General features: G+C 42.4%; 1 protein-coding gene across 1 annotated transcript in view; it reads left to right on the top strand.

Moving 5' to 3' along the window:
• The first annotated feature begins 8,979 nt into the window (after window positions 1-8,979).
• The window catches only part of rgs22 (regulator of G protein signaling 22), a 103,556-nt gene continuing 87,535 nt past the window's right edge, over window positions 8,980-25,000 (top strand). Inside the window, exons 1-4 of the mRNA XM_078215511.1 lie at window positions 8,980-9,019; window positions 9,961-9,989; window positions 13,939-14,001; window positions 19,927-20,223. Coding sequence (XP_078071637.1) covers window positions 8,980-9,019; window positions 9,961-9,989; window positions 13,939-14,001; window positions 19,927-20,223 — 429 coding nt within the window. The remainder of the gene's footprint in view (window positions 9,020-9,960; window positions 9,990-13,938; window positions 14,002-19,926; window positions 20,224-25,000) is intronic.

Here is a 25,000-nt window from a genome sequence, read left to right as displayed (position 1 = left end):
AAATGGCGTGAATGCATTTTCTTTACTGGCTTCAAATTCTGCAATTTTGTTTGTGAAGACTGCCATCTTTTGCCAAATTTCAGATTGCCTGCAGGCATTTCAAGCCTATTGCAGATGTAATTTAATGCAATGTATAAAAGTAATAAATGTAAAGTTGAAGCTGGAAACATTAGAGTTTAAGGTCTGGCTTCTCTTAAGATGGCTACTGTCTTCAGCTGCAACAATAATTAATAGGAAGGCCTTGTTTTGATGGTGTATTGTTTTTATAAGTCAAGCTTTAGACTAATGTAGAGATCAATACAAGCTTGTATAAAATGAAGTGTCCTACCTTTTTAATCTGGTCAAAGTTCAGCATGTTGGTTTATCATCTGGAGTGGCTTGGAGAGAAATAAAATGCAGTAATCTAGAATTGAGAGTTCTGCTGGGAATATAATGTAAGCAACTTGTGGTTTGTAGGGAATGTTAGATCTGCTTATGGGAAGTGAAGCAATAGCTCATTCTAAAATATCTTGAAACTGCAACGCATTTGCTACCAGACCTTGAAAGAAATGGGTAGTTTATCCACTAGTGCAATTCTGTTCATTCTGAATTGCAGGTTCTTCCAGCTGGGTAAGACTTCTTTGCCTTGAGCATCAGTGAAAGAATTCTTAACTTCCTATGGGGAAAATAGGAAAGCAAAAGCAGTGTGGCTTTCCTTCTCTCCTCTTACTCAATGCCTTGCAAGATTGTTTCTCTCTTTGCACCAATATCAAATCTGATGACTTATTCCGAACTATCGTTTTCATTTTCCCAGCAGTAACCCTTAACATTGTTCCTTTTCCAGAAGTGTTTCTGACACTATCTTTTTCTGATCCCTTGAACTCCACACATGCCCAGCTTCAATTTTCATACCCTAGCACTGCTGCAATTTAGAACTCCCATTCCCCACTCTTTTATACTCTGACATTACTACTACTCATGCTGTGGAATCTTAAATCTTAATGCCCTTTGACATCTACATGCCTGCCATTACTATCCGAATGCTCTCAATCTTGCTCTCCTTTCCCACTCGAACGTAGGAGTGAGAGTTGGCCATTCAACCCACGAACCTGTTCTACCATTCAATATGATCATGGCTGATCATCCACTTCAACGTCTTTTTCTCACAAAATCCCTATTGTCATTGGCATTTAGAAATCTGTCAACCTCTACTTAAACATACTTGCCAACTGAGCCTCCACAGTCGCCTAAGATAAAGAATTCCAAAGATTCACAACCTCCTGAGTAAAAGAATCATCCTCATCTCAGGCCTAAGTGGCTTTCCCAACATTTTGAAATTGTGTGCCCTTCTAGATTCCCAACCAGGAGTAACATCCTATCTGCATCCACCTTGTCTATCCCTTTAAATATTTTGTAGGTTTCAATGAGATCATCCCTCATTCTTCAAAACTCCTGAAAACATAGGCCAGTTTCTTCAACCTCTTTGACGTCATAATCCATTATGATGTCCCATTCATAAATCCTTTTGTCTAATACCAACCTCTCTTCATAGATCAGTCCCTCAATCTTGGAAGCACATCCTGTGAATATTCATTACAGTCCCTCAAGGCAATAATATGCTTCTGAGGGTAATGGGGCCAAAATTGCAAACAGAACTCCAGGTGTAGTCTAACCAATATTCTATATAATTGAAGCAAGACTTTGCTCCTCCTGTATTTAAATTATCTTGTGATAAATGTTACCATACCATTAGCCTTTCTAATTGCTTGCTGTACCTGCATATTAGCTTTTAGTGACTTATTGATGAGGACACCCAGGTCCCTTCGTACATCTACATTTGCTAATCTCTTACTATTTAAGAAATACTCTACACATGTTCCTCCTACCACAGTGGATAATCTCTCATTATATTCCACCTATGTTTTTGCCCATTCACTAAATCTGTCCAAGTCACCGTGAAGCAACTTTTGCATCTTCCTCACGACAACATTCTCACCTCGCTTTGTGTAATCCGTGAACTTGGAAATATTATATTTGGTCCCCACATCTTATTAATATTACGAACCCCTGGGGTATTATCCTTAATAGTCACAACCTGTCAAAGTGAGGATGATCTGTTTATTCCTACTGTCCACTTTCTGCCTGTAACCTTAATTCTTGCCAATATATTACTTCCTATCCCATGTGCTTGAATTTTGTTAACCAACTTCTGTGGGGGAGCTTATTGATAGCCTTCTGAAAATCGAAGTACATAATGTCCATGTTTATCAAGTCTGTTAGTAACATCCTCAAAACTCCAAGTTAGTCAAATGTGATGCCCCATTCTGTCTAATTCCAAACAGATCATTATTATTTAGGTTTCCATTTATCGTATCCTTTATAACAAATTCCAGCATTTTCCCTACTACTGTTGAAGTCTAACACGTCTAAAGTTTCCTGTATTTGCTCTCCATCGCTTCTTAAATAGTGGGATGATATTTACTACTTTCCCATCTGCAAGAACCATTCCAGAATTTTGGAAGATGATCAATGCATCCACTATTTCCATTACTACCTCTTTCAATACTAATAACTACAAGTAGAAATATTAGAAACATAGAAAACTACAGCACAAAACAGGCCCTTCGGCCCCACAGCCAGCATTTGTTTCTCATCCATAATTGCCCTTGAGAAGGTGATGATGAGTTGCCTTCTTGAACTGTAGCAGTCCATGTTAGCCTATCCTCATAAGGCATGCCACTCAATCCAGGCAACATCCTTGTAAATCGCCTCTGCACCCTTTCGATCTTTTCCACATCCTTCCTGTAATGAGGCGACCAGAACTGAGCACAGTACTCCAAGTGGGGTCTGACGAGGGTCTTATAGAGCTGCATCATTATCCCCGGACTCCTAAACTCAGTCCCTCGATTGATAAAGGCCAGCACACCATACGCCTTCTTAACCACCTCCTCCACCTGCGGGGCCGATTTTAGAGTCCTACGGACCCGGACCCCAAGGTCCTTCTGATCCTCCACACTACTAAGAGTCGTTCCCATAATATTGTACTCCTTCATCCCATTTGACCTGCCAAAATGGACCACTACGCATTTATCTGGGTTGAAGTCCATCTGCCACTTCTCCGCCCAGTCTTGCATCCTATCTATGTCCCTCTGTAACTTCTGACATCCCTCCAGACTATCCACAACCCCACCAACCTTCGTGTCGTCGGCAAACTTACCAACCCATCCCTCCACTTCCTCATCCAGGTTATTTATGAAAATGACAAACAGCAAGGGTCCCAGAACAGATCCCTGGGGCACACCACTGGTGACCGACCTCCATTTAGAAAAAGACCCATCTATACCCACTCTCTGCCTCCTTTGGGCAAGCCAGTTCTGGATCCACAGGGCAGCAGCCCCTTGGATCCCATGCCCCCTCACTTTTTCTAGAAGCCTTGCATGGGGGACCTTATCGAACGCCTTGCTAAAATCTTATTGGGGTCTAGTCTGGCTTCATAATATACTTTGGGGTTCCTGATCTGGCATCCTAACAATGAGCCCTTTCTTGTTGCATAAGTTAATTCCTCAACATTCTGCTCTAGAAAACAGTCCAGAAGTTGCATACCCAGTCTATATGCAGATTAGAGGCACGCATGATTATTGTATTACCCATGCAACATGCTTCTCTAATCTTCCGATCAATACCATTCTCCACACTACCACTTGTGTTTGGTGACCTATAAACAACTAATGTTTCCTGCTCCTTTTAATGTCGGCTCCACCCAGATTCCACATTTTGCTCTTTCAATCTGAGATACTCCCTTAACTAATGTGTTGATTATCAGCGCAACGCTACCACCTTTTCCTTTTTGTTGAATATTCAATTCCCAGTCTTCGTCACCCTGTAGCCATGTTTCTGTCATGGCAATTAGATTATACACATATTTGTGCCTTTATTCTGTGATGGGTTCCTCTATTCTGGGTTTTCTTGACACTATATGTAAGTGAATATGCTTACAATATACTCAGGTCAGTGACCTCTCATCACAACCTTAAGTATTGCCTCTCTCTCACTACCCCACACCGAGATATCACTTGACTTGTTTTCTAGTATTTTCTCTTTTTGCAGATATAACCAAAATCATTATATTTTATATGCACGTACTAATGAAATTTGAACCCATGATCTGAGTAATGCTGAATGAGGTCAGAGAATACACATTTAATGCAATGGTTTCTTGCGTGGGAGTGGATTATCAAAAACCAATTAGGTTAAATTAATAAGCCTTTTTAGTAATTAAAAGATCGGCACAAGTTAAGTGTTAATCAATGCCATCTCAATTACACCAGTTGAGTTGTACCTCCGATAAAAGCATAATATTGAGAGTACTGGAAATCTGAAATAAAAACAAAAAATGCTGGAAAGAGAAACAAGAATTAACATTTCAAGTCCAATACGACTTTTCTGAATTCATATATTTCTGGACCAACTGACTCCCACGCAGTGTGACAGACATCTGCATGCTATAACATCTGTTATATGTACATCTTGGAGCAAAATGCAGTACCCAATGTATGACGTATTTTCTTAACTATCTGCATATTAGTTTAGCAAGCTGATCACAATTGAATAATGTAGATGTTTGCAATGTACTGGAACTTTTTTGTTACATTATCAGATAGTACAAGCTTATACTACTGAGATTTTCATCTGCAAAATGTTTAAAACAAACGATGAACGATTAATTAGAATTTGTAAACTTGTTTTCCACTAAAGCATATCTAATACATTTTTAGAAGTTGTACTAATGCGGAAAGTCTGAAACAAAGCTCCAGTCTTTGAAGCATTATGTTATATTCATCTGTGTAAAATGTCCATTAACCTTTGCCAAATTATGACTTTTGGCAAATTACACGTGAATTCGTTTTTAAAAAGTGACTACTTTTGAAATCAGGCAAGAGGCCAAGATCCCTCGCATTAACGAAAATATAGGAGCAGAATATCTGGGCATCTTAATTATAGGATATGGGATATAGGCTAAGTTTACTGTCTATCTCAAATTTACACTTGGTGAACTTTGATTTGATTTATTATTGTCACGTATTAACATACAGTGAAAAGTATTGTTTCTTGCGCGCTGTACAGACAAAGCATACCGTTCATTCTGCACTCTCTCGTTTCCTACTCTATGTAGTGTTACAGTCATAGCTAGGACGTAGAGAAAGATCAACTTAATGCAAGGTAAGTCCATTCAAAGGTCTGACAGCAGCAGGGAAGAAGCTGTTCTTGAGTCGGTTGGTATGTGACCTCAGACTTTTGTATCTTTTTCCCGACAGAAGAAGATGGAAGAGAGAATGTCCGGGGTGCGTGGGGTCCTTAATTATGCTGGCTGCTTTGCCGAGGCAGCGGGAAGTGTAGACAGAATCAATGGATGGGAGGCTGATTTGCGTGATGGATTAGGCTACATTCGTGACCTTTTGTAGTTCCTTGCGGTCTTGGGCAGAGCAGGAACCATACCAAGCTGTGATACAATGATAAATAATGCTTTCTATGGTGCATTTGTAAAAGTTGGTGAGAGTCGTAGCGGACATGCCAAATTTCCTTGGTCTACTGAGAAAGTAGAGGCATTGGTGGGCTTTCTTAACTATAGTGTCGACATGGGGGGGGACAAGGACAGGTTGTTGGTGATCTGGACACCTAAAAATTTGAAGCTCTTGACCCTTTCTACTTCATCCCCATTGATGTAGATAGGGGCATGTTCTCCTTTATGCTTTTTACATTTGCAAGAACACAGCCAAGCCAAATTCATTATAAATGTGATGACTAGTTTAAATCTAACATTTCAAGCTTCTATGTTTAAAACACATTAAATCTCTTGGAATCTTCTACAGCACTCTAGATCATCTGATGCCACATTAAGATCCTGTATGCATGCTAACCCAGTGTATAGTCACTTGTATAAATACTCATTCTGATTAATGATTTAAACTAGACTTTAATTCTGTATGGTATCATCATATATATCATTGTCTGTAGTATACTGGTCATGGAGCCAGGATGGTCCATAAAGTTCAAAATAATTTTATTGTGGTTTTGTTTTTGTCTGTACACTATTGCATTATCTCTCTGTTCTAAAGTTGTTAAAGTTTATTTGTGTCACAAGTAGGCTTACATTAACACTGCAATGACGTTACTATGAAAATCCCATAGTCGTCACACTCCGACACCTGTTCAGGTACACTGAGGGAGAATTTAGCATAGCCAATGCGCCTAACCAGCATGTCTTTTGGACTGTGGGAGGAAACCGGCCCACCTGGAGGAAACTCACACAGACACGGGGACAACGTGCAGACTCCACACAGACAGTGACCCAAGCCAGGAATCAAACCTGGGTCCCTGGCGCTGAGGCAGCAGTGCTAACCACTGTGCCACCATGCCACTAAAGCAAGAGGAGCATTCACTTTGGAATGTGAGGAAAGGGAAGTATGACATCCAAACTTGTCATTTGGTGCCAATTCTAGCTGAAAATCTGTTGTTGGGGGGGGGGGGGGTGGTCAGTGCAGACATGATGGGTTGAATGGCCTCCTTCTGCACTATCAGGATTCTATGAAATCCAGGATTTGCTGGCAGTGACGCTAAGCTTCACCATTGAAATCACTGCAAAAGAACATAAATAGTCGTGGACGTAGTCGTGGCTCTTCTGTAAAATAATAAAAAGCAAAGGAAGTCGGTGTATTTTAATTTCTGGTTTGCTGAGTATGTAAATTTCACAATTGTTTAATCAATAAGGCTTAAATTATCAAATTGTAGTGTGATTTTGGGTATTTTTAAAATTGGCAACTCTTAAAGCCACATCACAGTATTTGGCACTTAAGAAAAAATATGTGGGTCCTTTGAGTGAACTGAAGTTATAACTAGGATACATTTGCACATTTTAACTCCAGCGAATCTAGCTTAGCAGTGAAGAGTCAAAGCTTCAATATTGATTGGTCAGGAAAGGTGAATTGAGGACTAAGTGTTCCAATGCCTCCAGTCAACGGTATAAGTTATAGTTTAGCAGTTCGAAGGGAGGGCAAGGCTGAAAAGCTAATTGGCGAGAAGAATGGTCTTGGGCCTTAAATGTTCGAAGGACCTTTGGTTAGAGATTCAAATTAAGGTTAGATTGTTGTGGGAATGCTAGAAGCATTGATCAGAAGTTGCAAATATTGAGATAGAAGTCATTAGTTGTGATTGATCCAGGTACACATACTGGGCTGAAGGTCCGGGACAGGTCTGGGCGGGGGCGGGGTCTGGACATATCTCTCAGAAACTGTAGACTTGTGGGCAAATTTTTCCCAAAAGATTTCTAAGCGTCCCAAAAGTCTGAAAACTGGAGCTTAGACTCCACCCCCACAACTCCTGCCGACTGAAACTCCCTACGGCCAAAAAAATTGGCAGGGTGGGGGAAAATTGCATATGGAAGCTCGTTGAAAAAACCGGAATGAAACTCCACAATGAAACTTTTCTGACACTTAGAATTTTTTTTTGGAAAATTCTACCCGATGACTTGGTGCCGGAGTCAAACGAGCAGCGGGTGATATTCAGGTTCTTCAACACTGCTCGACCCTTGTGCAGTGACTTTTTTTGAGGTCGGGGGCAAGCACCGTCACAGTACCACAAAATCCGGTTCAATATTTCCCCTGAGTCCAATGGCCCCCTCACCTCCAAAAACAAAATACTGAGGATACTGGCAATGTGAAATTTTTTTAAAAACAGGAAACGTTGAAACTACTCAGCAAGTCGGGCAGCATTCTTGGAAAGCGAAACAAGAGTTAACGTTTCCATCCTTTCCCTATTTCCTCCAAACTTCTTAACCTTCCGATAATCCAGTGCAGAACCACCACATTCCAGCATTAGGTGGCGCTACCTGAAACTCCACCAGCACCTGCTACTTTGTAATGTCTTTCACAATCTTTGTTACCCTGCCTTGTTATCATAAATCTGTTTCAGAACTCGAAAGTTGCTTTGAAGAAAAATCAAAGCAGTATGTGTGGATTTTGCACACTCTCCCCGTGTCAGCATGGGTTTCCTCCCACACTCCAAAGATGTGCGGGTTAGGTGGATTGGCCAGGGTAAATTGCCCCTTAGTGTCAGGGGGAGTAGTAGGGTGAGGTTAAGAGGATGGGACCTGGGTGGGATTGTCGTTGGTGCAGGCTCGATGGGCTGAATAGCCTCCTTCTGCACCATGGGGATTCTATGAAATAAAAACCAAAAGCCTAAATTTGATTCACTGGATTATGCATTTCGATTGCATGCATTCCTACTCGGGGTTTTTTTTGTTGCTGCCCCCTCGTTAAAACAATAAAGACACGTTCTGCTGCTTTGCTTTGTGACGTTAGTGGCTGATGTTCTCACTGGAACTCAGTGCAAGTTAGTTAAGACAGTGTCCCGTGGGACGAGGAAAAATACCCCAGCGTTTCAGGGCGAAAACAAGTCTTGATAAGTTGGTGATTATTGTGCACTGACAATATCGGATCTTCCCCTGCGTCCATTGCACCGGCTGGTAGCCACCAGATTGAACAGTTGTACCAAATCTCTGTTGAAGTAGTCCCAAAAGGAGAAGCTGAGACATTTGTATCCAAGTGATAGGACACGGATTGTGGGAGTATTGTTTGTCCAGTTCATGCCTGAGGTTTTTTTTTTGTCTGCAGCTCCATAGCAACCCAGGTCGGCACAAAAGCATCAGCCCTTATTTGTTTCCCCATGTCCAGCAGTAAATGCTGCCGCCCTCTTCCTGAAAATTAATCACTAACTAATCGCTCAGTTTTATAGCCCGTTGCGCCAGACCTGACCCCCCCCCCCCCCCCCCCGCCCCCGAAGGAGAAACCCCGAGGATCAGAAGCTGGAATCATCTCCTCTCCAACTCGGAATTTTTATCAGGAAAGCCACCAGCCAGGGACAAGGTTACGACCATCGATTCTCATTTATAATATCAACACTTCGCCTTCTCCTCGATTTCTGTCCTGAAGCTACACCGTGCCGATGGAGCAGGGGGACAGACCCGTAGACAAGTTAACGACCGGTATGTGGGCACAGAAGGGCTCAATAGGTAACATCCCCGCCTATCAGCTGGAAAGCCCCGGGTTCATGTCACTTAAGGACTCACTAGCCGCAGAAATAATGCCCCAAAGCAGGTCCATCAGCTTGCAAAATCCTACCACCAATCTCCAGTGGAGAACAGAGTGCGATGATATGCTAAACACTCCTTGAATATGGCAAATTATGGGGTGATATAATCGAGTTAAGATGGTAATAGTGGAGAAGGGGCCGCACGATGGCACAGTGGTTAGCACTGCTGCCTCACAGTGCCAGGGACCTGGGTTCAATTCCCAGCTTCGCACACTGTCTGAGTGGAGTCTGCACATTCTCCTCGTGTCTGCGTGGGTTTCTTCCTAGTGCTCTGGTTTCCTCCCACAGTCCAAAAGATGTGGCGGTTAGGTGGATTGGCCATGCTAAATTCTCCCTCAGTGTATCGGAACAGGTGCAGTAGTGTGGTGACTAGGGGATTTTCATAGTAAATTCATTGAAGTGTTAACACTACGTGTAAAATAATGAAAAATGATTAAATAAGAAAACAGACAGAACAACTCTTGTGGGATTTGATCTCTATATGCTGCGGTTTGGACAACAGTCTATTTCAGTGTAAGGTAAAGAGTTGACTTCAGGAATTAATTTTGAAGTTTATGCCTTCTCCGCCATCTAAAGCAGGGAATAATTGTAATGTTTTATTTCAGTTGCCTTAATTAATGCATCAAGGAGAATTTGTTGGCTGCAGCATTTGAGGCGATTGAGCTCTGGCGAAGGGGATGAATGGGTACTTCTTAGGAATGGGCCTGTGATTTGGTTTTCTGGCTAGACATCTGTTGTCAGCTTGTCAATGTTTCTGAAGGTCATTTAATTGACAAGCAAGGTTGCGAGGATGACATTGTTAAACAGCTCACAACGGAATTCTTTGTTTTCCAGAACCTCCTGATGTAACGGCGGATGACTTTGTGAGTAAATGCCTCTTTCTAATTAGAAACAGAAAATGCGGGTGGGGAGGGACGTCTCACCAGGTCTGGCTGGCAGCATCTGTAGAGAGATAATGAACATTTGGAACCATCAGAAGAGTCCGTGGAACCACGGAATCCCTACAGTGCAGAAGCAGACCATTTGGCCCACCGAGTCTGCACCAGCTCCATGAAGAGCATCTTACCCAGGCCCATGGCTAATCCACCTAACCTACACATCTTTAGACTTTGGGGGGGGGGGAAACCCACACAGACACGGGAGAACATACAAACTTCAGTCATACCGACTGGAAACATTAACTCTTGTTTCTCACTCCACAGATTCTGCCAGCCAGCCCTGCTGAGTTCTCCCCCCAGCACTTTCTGTTTTCATTTCAGATTTCTGAGCACCTGCAGTATTTTGCTTTCAAAACCAGTTTCGTTGTTTGATTTGGGATGGAACCTCGGTGATCTTGCCGTCACTGCTAATGTAGCTTTTCCATTCACATTCCTTCTCAGCTGAATAATTTTAATGCTGGTCAGTTCATTTTACTTTGATGCTCACACACTGCTAAGATGGAAACTGACATTTTAAGTTGTCGATTTAAAGCTTTGCTTACATTGAAAAGAGCAATCACAAGTTGTCAATTGGGATGTTTTAGTCTTTCGGATGCATTTCGCTCTTCGGTGTTCATCCCAATTGTCATTTATTTGCAGTTTTTAAAAAACAGTTAAGGATAAAATAAACTTTCACTATGCATAGGGAGAGAGAAATTAATTGCATCATTCTGATTTAGTTGTAAAACAGTAGCATATTTTTAAAATAGTCCATTGACTAAAACATTGAGAGATCACACAATGCCCAGCAGAACGTGAAAATGAAGCGACAGAATATAAACAAACTGAAATAGCAGATAGTTACATGCTGCTGAATCCTAATAGTGACCTACAGTGCATCTTAGCATTGTAGATAGGAATCAGAACAGCAAGCCTACCTAGTTTTATTGGAAGTTTCTGGTTTGATAATGTTAATAACAATCCCTTTCCTTCTGGTGTCAGGCTTTAAAAGGGTGTTGGCAACCATGGGCTTCCACTGGATTGGCAATGTATTACAGTGGTTTGCCATTGCCTTTTGCAGGGTGGCTGACCACAAAACTCTCCCTCTCTTAACCACTTGTCATCAGGCACAGTGGAAGGATTTGCAGGGCTGGTAATCAACTTGTTTGGCCACATTATGAACCCACGTTCTGTGGCCATCAACTTCTGAAATGGGATGGGACCTGAACCCGGAGTTTCTGGCTCAGGGAGATCGGGACAGCACCATTGTGCCACAAGCCAATGTCATACTTTGTAAATATAAACAAAACAGACGGAGATCTTATTCCTTACCCAGAATCCATGCAATCCAATGTATTACCCTATAGCTGTTGTGGTAGCTGTTGGATTGACAAGGACTCTTGTATTTTTGTTTGAAATGGAGGTATAGGTCCAACCTCGACATTACAAAGGGAGGGTTTAAGGAGGATCTTCAATGAGGAGAAGGAAGTGGAGAGATTGAGGGGTTTAGGGAGGCGGTTCCAAAGGACACAGGAGAAGGAATAACCTATGTGGCTGAAAGTTCTGTTACCAATTGTGGGGCACAAAGAAGGTGAAAACACAGTTTCGGGATAGGATTTTACAGCATGTGTTAGGTCATAATTTATATATTTAAGAAGCATCCTTAAATGCCTCTTAAGGCATTTAAGGATGCCCATTTAGCAATAGGACCACGATAGGTATCCACCCATTTAACAATGGGAATATCTGTTAGGTAAATTGTGTTTCACTGTTAAAATGGGCAGAATCTAATTGAATTTATGTAACAAAAATTGGTCAGTAGCAGGTACTCTGGATGGGCTTCTCTTCCTTAGAACAAAGAACAAAGAAAATTACAGAACTGGAACAGGCCCTTCGGCCCTCTAAGCCCGCAGCGACCATGCTGCCCGACTGAACTAAAACCCCCTATCCTTCCGGAGCCCATATCCCTCTATTCCCATCCTATTCATGTATTTGTCAAGATGCCCCTTAAATGTCACTACTGTATCTGCTTCCACTACCTTCCCCGGCAGTGAGTTCCAGGCATCCACCACCCTCTGTGTAAAAAAAACTTATCTCGTACATCTCCTTTAAACCTTGCCCCTCGCACCTTAAACCTATGCCCCCTAGTAATTGACTCTTCCACCCTGGGAAAAAGCTTCTGACTATCCACTCAGTCCATGCCCCTCATAATCTTGTAGACTTCTATCAGGTCGCCCCTCAACCTCCGTCGTTCCAGTGAGAACAAACCAAGTTTCTCCAACCTCTCCTCATAGCTAATGCCCTCCATACCAGGCAACATCCTGGTAAATCTACTTAGGTCAGGAAGACCAAGACCACTTGAAGTGGTACTAATAATACTGAAGTATCAAGGATAACGTTATTGCTCTAATATAAACTTTCTGGAACAGGTGAACTTTTGTGCTTATCATGAGTGGGCACTCCATATCAAATACAGCTAGCTTTGAGGTAAAGCTCCCCATGCTCTGCCACTTCAATGCACTTTAACCCCAACCTTAGAAAAGCAATATTTATTTCCACTTTCAGCACTACCTATTATTGTGAACTTTGAGAAAGATTCTAACTGCTAGTGAGATAGGCTGTTTTAGCTTAGATCAATCCTGATTTGCAATAAAATAACACACTGACTTATCAGAGGACATTCTGGATCAATTGCTAAATGCTGGGGCAGTATTTAACACACAATACACATGACGGTGCTTGACATTGATGCTAATTTTCTCAGTATTGTTCCTTATTTTGTATACATGCCACAGACCACCATTGTGGTAAACTGTACAATTTTTCAGCACTGAGCTCACAAGGCTGTGTTCTCAGCCCCCTACTATACTCCTTATACACCTATGACTGTGTGGCCAAATTCCCCTCCAATTCGATTTTCAAGTTTGCTGACGAAACCACCGTAGTGGGTCAGATCTCAAACAATGATGAGACAGAGTACAAGAATGAGATAGAGAATCTGGTGAACTGGTGCGGCAACAATAATCTCTCCCTCAATGTCAACAAAATGAAGGAGATTGTCATCAACTTCAGGAAGCGTAAAGGAGAACATGCCCCTGTCTACATCAACAGGGACGAAGTAGAAAGGGTCGAGAGGTCCCCCTATGCCGACACCATAGTTAAGAAAGCCCACCAACACCTCTACATTCTCAGAAAACTAACGAAATTTGGCACGTCAGCTACGACTCTCACCAACTTTTACAGATGCACCATAGAAAGCATTCTTTCTGGTTGTATCACAGCTTGGTATGGCTCCTGCTCTACCCAAGACCGCAAAGAACTACAAAAGGTTGTGAATGTAGCCCAGTCCATCACGCAAACCAGCCTCCCATCCATTGACTCTGTCTACACTTCCCGTTGCCTCGGCAAAGCAGCCAGCATAATTAAGTACCCCATGCACCCTGGACATTCTCTCTTCCACCTTCTTCCTTCGGAAAAAAGATACAAAAGTCTGAGGTCACGTATCAACTGACTCAAGAATAGCTTCTTCCCTGCTGCTGTCAGACTTCTGAATGGACTTACCTTGCATTAAGTTGATCTTTCTCTACATCCTAGCTATGACTGTAACACATTCTGCACTCTCTCGTTTCCTTCTCTATGAATGGTATGTTTTGTCCGTATAGCGCGCAAGAAACAATACTTTTCACTGTATGCTAATACATGTGACAATAAATCAAATCAAATCACATTTTGGTGCACAAAAATATTTCGCTCCAAGGAAGATTATAAGCAAAATTTAGCCTTTCATAGCTATCCTTCCTTTTTAAATTGAGAAACACCATGGTCCATAGTAAACCATATTATGATGGTTGGAAAGAGTAAGAATTTGAATTTTTCTTTTTTTTCCCAATTCTAGGAAGAGTACCTGCTAACAGATAATCTACTGAGCGATTATTTCAATATGTTTCTCAGTCTCATGGTAAGTGTTTGCTTGATTAAATACAGTGAAACCTGTGTTTGCAGGCACTCAGAAACTGGGCACCTGCAAAACAAATTCACTGAGAGACACAAGTAATTTACATGGTAAAATATACACGAGGGACTCTGAAACCACAGATTCTAGTAAGTTATGAATTATGTACAGCCTTCAAAGCAGCAAGCCTTTTTACAACTTAAAACACGACACAGACAGGCCAGCACAAAGCCGCAGTGTATTTTGTTAAAAACTGGGCAGTTGTAAAATGGCGAGCTCTTACTAGAATTCATGGAGGTAGAGAAACCACTGCCTCAGAGATGGAGCAGTTTCTCTACGGATGAAGGACTCCACATTCAGTACAGCATTCAGTACACATTCTTTCAATAAAAAACAGTACTTTATCATGCTGAGCTGCATCTACTGACCTCGGTGTGGAGATACCGGCGTTGGACTGGGGTAAGCACAGTAAGAAGTCTCACAACACCAGGTTAAAATCCAACAGGTTTATTTGGTAGCACACCAAATAAACCTGTTGGACTTTAACCTGGTGTTGTGAGACTTCTTACTCTACTGACCTCAACAGCCTCCCAAATCAAGGAATGCACTTGTTACAGTGGGAAGGGCCATCCTTTCCTTCCCCAGTGCCGCATCCATTTGTTCTTTCAGCTCCTGACTCTATGACCATATATTCTTTTTTTTTTCATTTTTTGATGGTGGATCTGCTTCTTGGAGGAGTTTTGGATTTGGGGAATGAGACGATTGGCTCTCACAGCTCTCTCTGTCTCTCTATTGCTCTATGGTGCAATGGACATGCCTGGGAGTCCCTAATTTGCCAATCAATTTTCCTGCAGATTTATGGTTCAACTCGTACACATAATGTAACCTGTTTTATATTCCCTCCCGAATGTTATCATAAAACCACTACAGTGCAGAAGGAGGCCATTCAACCCATTGAGTCTGCACCGACTCTCAAACAGAGCATATTACCCAGGCCCATCCCCCACCCTATCCCTTTAATCCCACACATTTCCCCCACTAATCCCCCAAATCTATGCATTTTGGCACACTCAGGGGCAATTTAACATGGCCAATCTGCCTAACCTGCACATCTTTGGATTGTGGCAGCAAACCAGAGCACCCGGAAGAAACACATGCAGATACAGGGAGAACGTACAGACTCCACGCAGTCACCCAAGGTCGGAATCGAACCTGGGTCCCTGGCGCTGTGAGGCAGTAGTGCTAACCACTGTGCCACCGTACCACCGCTGACTGGCCTTTTCCAGCTTCAATATATCAGCACAAGTCCTTAACCTCTGATTGCCCTACTGTTGTTAGAACCACAATTCATCACTGGAGATGCACTGCTCCGAGGGGGAGAGTGGCTTGAAATGAAACAGGAATTTGAACAGCAAAATGATTAAGTGAACAGAATGCAACACTGGTGATTGGGAGAAGAATTCATACCATTGTAACCATTGATTAAGGCTGATCAAAATTTCAGGGACTGCTTCAACTTTGCTGGGATTTTTTTAAACAGTGCGTACAACAACCATTTTAAAAATGAGGACAGCTGATAATCCGCAAAGTGTCTGTAATTTACAGGTTTCACTGTAGTCATATGAGTATAATTCTCTAATCTGTGAGGATTGGTATAGATATAATGTGATCAAAAGGATTCCTTTCGTTCAATTAAGGTTGCATAAATTGATCAACCCCCTTTGAATACATTGTAATTGCAGAATGTGTCTGGATCCTATGACTTTAATCTTGCAATAATGTATTTTTTGCAGGTTTGCTGCAGATTTTACAAAATGAAACTTTTCTGAGCAGGACTTTCTGGTACTTTACATGGAAAGTTATTTTTCACTTTTCACTAAAGCTTTAAAGTCCAGAATCGGGGCTCAAACTGAATCAAATGTAATAATAATCATTCAGAAGGATTGTTTTATGCCACTTCGGTTTGACACTGAGTGGAATTCAGTGCAGTTTACAAAGTGGACATTTTGTAAATCTACTTGAGCTTAATACGGAGAGCAGAGATGCTATCTGTTCCGCAAACGCTTTGAGTTCTTACCTTTGGGAGGTATATTTAAATGTGTGCGGAGCTTTCCCCTAAACAGGTCGCTCAACTTTCTAACTAGACAGAAGTCACACAATATAAATCAGATTCTGCCTCACTGGAACCTGAACTTAGAATCAAGAATGAATCTAGATTAAACTGTGGCGATTCTCTTTTTTAAGGATCAATCTGCAGAGTAAGGGTCACATGACCCGGGGAGCCAATCTGGGAGCAGGATGGGGGATCGCCCTGGTAAACCGGGATTTCTCAGATCCTTCTCAGGAGCTGGCTGCAAACTCTATACAGCCTTTACCTGTAAATAAACATGTTGTTTTCCCCTTAACTGGCGAACAAGAATTATTACATTGGCAGCAAGGGTAAAAGTGAACTTCAAACTGTGAGTATAGTTTTCTGTGAAGTTGAGACAGAGTGATTTCAAAAATGTATCTATTTGGACGTCATGATGTGGAGATGCCGGCGTTGGACTGGGGTAACACAGTAAGAAATCTCACAACACCAGGTTAAATCTGTTGGACTTTAACCTGGTGTTGTGAGACTTCTTACTCTATTTGGACGGACAGATCCTTTTGATGACTAGACACAATACATAGGCCAATGAAATAGGAGGGGAGGAGAAAGGCGTGCATGTGGGACCCAGGCTTACAATTTGATTCACAGTCTCACAACCGCAAGTGCACCCGACTCCAAGCCATTCATTATTGATATTGCTGAATTGGTAAAGTCACACTTTCAATCAAAACCATTAGTCATATTACAAAGATTTAATTTTAATATAAGGGATGAGCCCCAGGGGAAACTATTGAGACATGTATCACCAAATTGAAGCAAATATTGGAACACTATGACTTTGGAGCCACTTTGAATGATATGCTGTGGGACAGATTAGTTTGGGGAGTGAATAATGAAGTTGTTCAACAGAAGTTACCAGCAGAGGCAGATATAAGTGAGCACTGGAGAGCGCTGAAAAGGGTGCACAGGAGTTACAAAGTGTGCAAAATGGCACTGTTCACCAGTTAGGGTGGGAATCTGTAGTCAGCAGTGGCGCCAAAAATGAAGCTGTAGTAATGAAGTGGGAAGTGAATTCAGTCACAAATTAAATATTTAGAGGAAATCAATCTGCAAAGATTGAAACAGAATGTTAGCATTGTGGGAGTAACCACTTTGCTAAATCTTGCAGGTGTAAAGAGGCTGAATGTTCTTTCTGTCACAGGAAAGACCATTTAAGGCATCAGTGCAAAAACAAGTCAAGTCTACCCAGTAGCCAATTTAAATAGAGCATCACAAGTATATAATGTGGAAAAGCTTGCACCAACAACTTGAATGATCACTACCTGTTTAATGTGAAAGCGGGCAAGATAGTCCCATTACAGTAATGCTCCTGGTTAAATTAATCCTGAAAAGAGTGAGGTGATACATTTTGGAAGGAGTAATTTGACAAGGAAGTATAATGAACGGCATGACACTAGGAAGTTCTGTGCAACCAAGCAACTTTGGCGTGTTTGTCCATAGATCTCTGAAGACGGAAGGACATGTTAGTAGGGTGGTGAAAAAGGCATCTGAGACACTTGCCTTTATCAATCGAGGCATAGATTACAAAAACAGAGAAGTCATGTTGGAGTTGTATTGAACTTTAGTGAAGCCACAGTTAGAGTACTGTGTGCAGTTCTGGTCGCCACATTATAAGAAGGATATGATTGCACTGGAGGGGGTGCAGAAGAGATTCACTAGGATGCTGCCTGGGATGGAACATTTAAGTTATGAAGTGAGCTTGGATAGGCTTGGGTTGTTTTCGTTGGAGCAGAGAAGACTGAACGGCGACCTGATTGAGGTGTGTAAGATTGAGGGGCATGGACAGAGTGGATAAGGAGCAGCTGTTCCCCTTAGTTGAAGGCTCAGTCACGAGAGGACACAGGTTCAAGATGAGGGGCAGGAGGTTTGGGGGGAATGTGAGGAAAAACTTTTTGACCCAGAGGGTGGTGACGGTCTGGAATGTGCTGTCTGGGAGGGTAGTAGAGGCGGGATGCTTCACGTCCTTTAAAAAGTACCTGGATGAGCACCTGACATAACATTCAAGGCTTTGGGCCAAGTGCTGGTAGATGGGATTAGGTGGGAGTTTGGGTGTTTCTCACATGTCGGTGCAGACTCGACTCCTCTGCACTGTACAATTGAATGATTCTAATAGAAAACCTCTTAAGATGGAAGTAGATATCAAGGCATCTGCTTTCTCTCAAATTTCATTATTTGAGAGAAGGTGCCCAGCAACTGAAGTTATAGAGTACTGCAGCAAAGTTAACAACTTACACAGGAGAAGCCATAAAAATAATGGACACAACAACAGTGCCTGTAAGCTAGTGTCTGGGCCTTGATTGGCTTAAGGAAACCTAGTTAAATTGGACCAAGATTTTCAAAGTACGGAAACGTTGACTGCTCAAATGGATGAAGAAGTACGAAAGCGTCTTCAGTGACGTGTTAGGCAAGATAAAGGGCCTGCAAGCGAAGATTCAGAGGCGACCCCTCTTTTCATTTTGGGGACAAGACCAGCACCAGACCACTATCTGCCTTATGAGAAAAGGTGGATCCTGAATTAAGAACTGGGCATTATTCAGTTCAGTTCACGGAATGGGCAGCACCCATAGTCCACAAGTTGAAGCGAGACAAGTTGCATTGCCATGTTGGATAAATATCCAATCCCGAAGATTGAAGACTTGTATGCAAAGCTGGCTGAAGGATCAATCTTATACAAAGCTGGGTATCAGTCACGCATATCAGTAGCCTGGTGTAGATAACACTTTCCGAGGTTACGTTATGATAAACACATACACAGGTTTGTTCCAGTATATGTGCCAGCCCTTTGGTGTGTTATCAGTATGTGCTATTTTCCAGAGAACAACGGAAAGTCTGTTGCAAGGGCTGCCACGAGTTGTTGTAGTATATCTTGATGACCTTATAACTGGATCAACAGAAGCTGAGCACCCAGCTAATGTGGAGGAAGTGCGAAAGAGATTTCAAGAGGCTGGAGTTTGCACCAAGAAGGAGAAATGTACTTTTCAAGCCACTGAAGTAGCCTATCTGGGGTACTGTGTAAATGCACAAAGACTACACCCAATGGAAGAAGAGGTCACAGCCATAAAGGAGGCATTGGTCCTCAAAAACACATCTCAAGCCATTTTTAGGAATGGTGAATTACTTTGGGCATTTTTTACTCAATTTGACATTATTGGTCCCCTTTCATATGCTGCTAAAGAAGCACCAGCGTTGGTTTGGAAGACGCCCCAGAAATAAGCTGTTAACAGAGCATAACAATTCTGCATTCTTTGAACTTGTTAGTGCATTTATCTGTCTAACAAAAACTGGTCTTAACTTGTGATGCCACTTAATATGGCATTGTTGCAGTGCTGTCCGATGAGATGCCGATGGACCTAAAAAGCTAATAGGGTTGATTTGATTTATTTATTATTGTCACATGTATTAGTATACAGTGAAAAGTATTGTTTCTTGCGCGCTATACAGACAAAATGTACCGTACATAGAGAAGGAAAGGAGAGAGTGCAGAATGTGGTGTTACAGTCATAGCTAGGGTGTAGAGAGAGATCAACTTAATGCAAGGTAAGTCCATTCAAAAATCTGATGACAGCAGGGAAGAAGCGGTTCTTGAGTCGGTTGGTACGTGACATCAGACTTTTGTATCTTTTTCCTGATGAAAGAAGGTGGAAGAGAGTATGTCTGGGGTGCATAGGAAGTGTAGACAGTGTCCCCTCTGAGGCCAAAAAAGGCTACTCATTAATTGAGAAAGAAGGATTATCAATGGTTTTTGGTGTCAAGAAATTCCACTGGTATTTGTATGGTAGGCACTTGTTTCTGATCACAAACTGCTTTTGGATCTTTTTAAAGAAGACAAGGCTATTCCACCAATTGCATTGACAAGAATTCCGCATTGGGTTTTAATTCTCATCTACGAATATACCTTCAAGCACGGGCCAGGAACGCACACAGTGAATACACTTAGTCAGCTAACTTTGCAAGAGAGTGTTGCACCTCCCCCAGTACCACAGGAAATTGTCATGGCGTTGAATTTCCAGGACACATTGCCAGTCTCTGCAAAACAGATCAAGTACTGGATCAGTCAAGATCCATTGCTGTCCAAAGTGAGGCACAGGGTCTTAATGGAATGGGTTAATGACCCAGTTTCTGAAGAGATAAAACCATATTTTATACAAAAAGATGAGTTGAATTGCCAAGATGGCATCAAACTTTGGGGAGCAAGAGTAGTCACCCCTGTACTAGGAAGAGAATTGTTTTTAGATACACCCATATGGGCACTGGGTAATTCAGCTAAGATGAAGATGCTCGTCAGGAGTTATGTCTGGGGGCCTGGCATTGCTGACATTGAGAGCCGAGTCAAGCACTGTGAACAGTGCCAGTTGCAGCAAAGGTTACCTGACCCTTGGGAGTGGCCTGGCCAGCCATGTGTACGAGTCCATATTGATTATGTAGGTCCATTCATGGGCTCCTTGTCGATGTGCAGTGTTTAAGATGAAGCCTCCATCGCATGCTACAGTTGAGAAATTACGCCAATGTTTTTCCACCCACGGAATACCTGAAGTCACAGTCACTGATAATGGAACACCCTTCACGAATGCTGAGTTTCAGAACTTCACTGCCCACAATGGTATCAAGCACATGACGACTGCACCTTACCACCCAACAACCAACTGAACGAACCTTTAAGTCTGGCCTAAAGAAGCAGTTGGGAGGGACCGTGGAGACCAGAATCTGCCTTGGCTATAGGACCACTCTACATGCAACAACAGGAGTCCCAGCAGCAGAGTTGTTATTGAACCGTCACCTGAATGAGAGTGTGCCTCATGTTTCCAAATTTGCTGGGAAGGGTAGTGGCCAACCAGAGCAGTCAAGACAAACCATGATTCATGTAAGTCAACACGGTCGGTTTCAGCGAATGGAGTCGTGCATGTGAGGAAATTTGGGTGTGGGCACTGGAGTACCTGGTCCTCCTGTTACAGGTGTAACTGACATTCCTTTGGAAACAGAGGGAGCTGCGATATGTGTACTGAAGAGACACTTGTGATTGTGTTTTGCACCGACAGTACTCCAGTGGAAGTATTCCAGATAAAGGAGTTACATCATTCCACTAGAAATCAGAAGCCACCTGAAAGACTTAATTTATAATGGACTGGATTCATGTATTAAATGTTTAATTATCTTGGAGTGTGTAAATTAAGCATTGACATTTGTATAAAAGAGCTCAGAAAAATAGAATAGAAACCCCACAGTCCAGAAGGAGGCCATTCGACCTGTCGAGTCTGCACTGACAACAATCCTGTTCAGGCCCTAGCCCCGTGACCCCACATATTTACCCTGCTAATTCCCCTGACACTAAGGCTCAATTTAGCATGGCCAGTCAACCGAACCTGCACATCTTTGGACTGTGAGATGAAACTGAAGCACTCAGGAAAAAACCCATGCAGACACGGGGAGAATGTGCAAACTCCACACAGACAGACACCCGAGGCCAGAATTGAACCCAGGTTTCTTGACGCTATGAGGCAGCTAATCACTGTGCCACTGCTTGGAGGGGGAGGGATGTGGTGATTGCCCCTTTAAGGATCAATCTGCAGAGTAAGGGTCACATGACCCAGGGAGCCAATCTGGGAGCAAGGTGAAGGATTACCCCGGAAAGCAGGGGTTTCTGTTCCAGAACTTTCTCAGGAGCTGTCTGCAGTCACGTGGCTGCAAACCTCTGTATAGCCTTTACCTGTAAATAAACATGTTGCTTTTCCCTTAACTGGTGAACAAGAATTATTACACAAACATATCAAATGCACCCAGCCTTAGCCTCATTGATTTAAAAAAAACAATAAAAGGATAGATTTTCACATTAATGTTTGAAAATTAAACATGATGGAAACTTTTATGTGAGAAACATATGGATGATATTGGAATAGTGTTGGTTAGATGGATTTTAGATTGATTTCACTGGTCGGCGCAACATCGAGGGCCGAAGGGCCTGTACTGCGCTGTAATGTTCTAAACAATCCTTCTGGGGCCGTATTAGTCCCACCCAATAAAACGATACAGAAAACATGGAATGCTAGCCTGGGTCATGTCACTTTTTATTTGTATGCAAGCTGACATAATGGAACTGCTCCTAACTTACATTTAGATGGCACCTCAGGATATCTCAAAATCCTTTACAATGAAATACTTTCTGAAGTGTAGCAAGTATTGGAATGTGACAGTTAATTTGCAAACAGCAGATTCCTGCAAACAGAAATGGAGGATAAATACATCACTCAGAATGAATCATTGCTGTCACAGTTTAATTCACTTATTTCAGCCTGACGGCAGAGATAAAAGGAACATGCAAATATCTTTGACAGGCAAAAGCCTGACCATATCATTTCATTTGATCCAGATTTTAAAACTAAGATAGAATGCATCGTAATGTGACAACCCTTTTCAACATTGCAAAACCCATGCTAAGCTCCAGATTCATGTAATAGAAAATATATATTTTTTAAATAATTTAAACCGGATAGGATTTGTCACAATTGCCTTAATGTTAGTTACAGCACGGAGTTGACTTCAGGTATTACAGGAAAGCCATTTCACTGCTGTAGTAATATTAGTATATTTTATTTTAAGATGCAATGGCCCTACCAGACAATCAATGTGACTAATGTGGAGAGATGTCCATAAGAGACCTTGCTGGGTCATAGGTTATTTATGTAAACACAACACTCGATCCTCAATGCTTATCTAATTTAAATTTTATAATTTGGCCCTTGACTCTCAGAGGCATGAATATCAGAAATCCACTAAACAAAAAGCTTGGATATCCCTGGATTAACTGCTTCAGTCTTTCTAATATTGTATAAACGGGACAAGCAAGGTGTGCAGTATGGAACCAGTTGTTTTAAAAGGACAGCTAAACTTTGGTTTAATACTTAAGAGACTAACTCAAGAGTGCCGGGAAGTTTAATTTGCCTCCAGCAAACAAAACTGTCCACAAAATAGCTCTGCTTATTCAAAAGCAATTTCTTGCCACTGAATGATTCAGGAAGATGTAGATGTGAAGAAGGAGGAGTAGGTACTGTATTTATTGGGCGGCACGGTGGCACAGTAGTTAGCACTGCTGCCTCACAGCGCCAGAGACCTGGGTTCGATTCCTGGCTTGAGTCTGTGCAGAGTCTGCACATTCTCCCCGTGTCTGCGTGGGTTTCCTCCAGGTGCTCCAGTTTCCTTCCACAGTTCGAAAGACGTGCTGGTTTGGTGCATTGGCCATGCTAAGTTCTTCCTCAGTGTACCCGAACAGACACCGGAGTGTGACGACTAGGGGATTTTCACAGTAACTTCATTGCAGTGTTAATGTAAGCCTACTTGTGACACTAATAATAAACTTAAACTTAACCAGGCAGAAACTGCCAAACTGTTCCCCGTAATAAACTTCATATTAATCAAACCTATGAATCATTGCAGTAAACGTAGCAGGAAAGGGTCTGCCTCCACTATTCCCATGCATTGTGAAACAATAGGTGGCTCTATCTTCTGGTCCTGCCAGCAGTGGGGGTGGAGCAGGGGAACTTGGCGTGAAGACAAAAATCAGTTTCTCGGCGTCGGGCTGAGCTGTTGGAATTCTGTTTTTGGGAATTTAAAGGCGGGTCGAGCGTCCCGCATGTATCAGCATGTCCTGCATGCTCATTAAAAGGCCACCTTGCCAGAATTAAGTTCCCTGCCAGTGAGAAATTAGAATATTCACTGAACAACTGTATATGAATGGCATGCAACTGACCAGTTTCACTACTTCCATGACTTCATGGGATCAGTAGATGCTGCTTTCACCATCTTGGGGACTGCTCATAACTTCACTCAGATAGAGTGCTGGTAATACAAGCTGCTTGAAGGCTGGAAATGGTGGTGGCGGGGGGGGGGGCGCAGGGAATGCAGAATAGGGTTGAGCAGAGGCTGGGCTTGGGAAGCAGGCTAAAGGGGAAAGGGAGGGTGGCTTTATGGGTGCCCTGTAAATATGGTGCCTGGTAGGTCGAGCCCATGAATTAACAGTAGGAAGGGCATCTTCCTGCCCGCCTCCGCCAAGGCAGCATGAGTAATGAGCGGAACAGCTCAAGATCGGTCATGTTCAGCTGTACCACCACCTGCAAATTCCCCTCCAAGCCACTCACCATCCTGACTTGGAAAATATCACCATTCCTTCGCAGTCGCTGGGTCAAAATCCTGGAATTCCCTCCCTACCGGTATTGTGGGTCAACCCACAGAACATGGACTGCAGCGATTCAAGAAGGCAGCTCACCACCACCTTCTCAAGGGCAACTAGGGATGAGCAATAAATGCTGGCCAGCCAGTGACGCCCAAGTCCCACGCATGAATAAAAAAACCCACCCCACCCCATGCACCCCCTGACTCATTTCCAGTTTGAATACCAGTTCACAAAAATTAATTTTTTTTTTCATCCCCTTGTCTATGAATGTCCCCTTTTCTGCATTCAATAATGTGGAATCTGTCGTTCAAACGAACATCCAGAAGCTTGAGTTCCTATAAATATTAGTGACAGGAACTTTCTGTTCTCGGTCACATTAACACGTCCCCAGCAAAGAACATTTTGGCAACAGTGTGATTTTTATAAAGCCAATAGTGACAACAGCATTATTCACTTCTAATCATAAACAATTAAATAGTGTGAGATCTGACAGTCCATCCATGGTTACAACACAGGTGTTTTCATATCCCTTCAGGGAAATGAATACCTAAAGCATTCAACTGAGTTCCACAATAGTGATTTCAGTACTTGAAGAAATAAAAACAGAAAATTCTGGAAAAAAGACAACAGGTCAGACAGTACCTGTGCAGAGAGGAAGAGAGTTAACGGCTGGAATTCCCCCAAAATAA

This window comes from Mustelus asterias, chromosome 7 (genome assembly GCF_964213995.1).
Source record: "Mustelus asterias chromosome 7, sMusAst1.hap1.1, whole genome shotgun sequence".
Classification (NCBI taxonomy): Eukaryota; Metazoa; Chordata; class Chondrichthyes; order Carcharhiniformes; family Triakidae; genus Mustelus; species Mustelus asterias.
The sequence above is the reverse complement of the archived record's forward strand: the minus strand, read 5'-3'. Positions and strand labels throughout refer to the sequence as shown.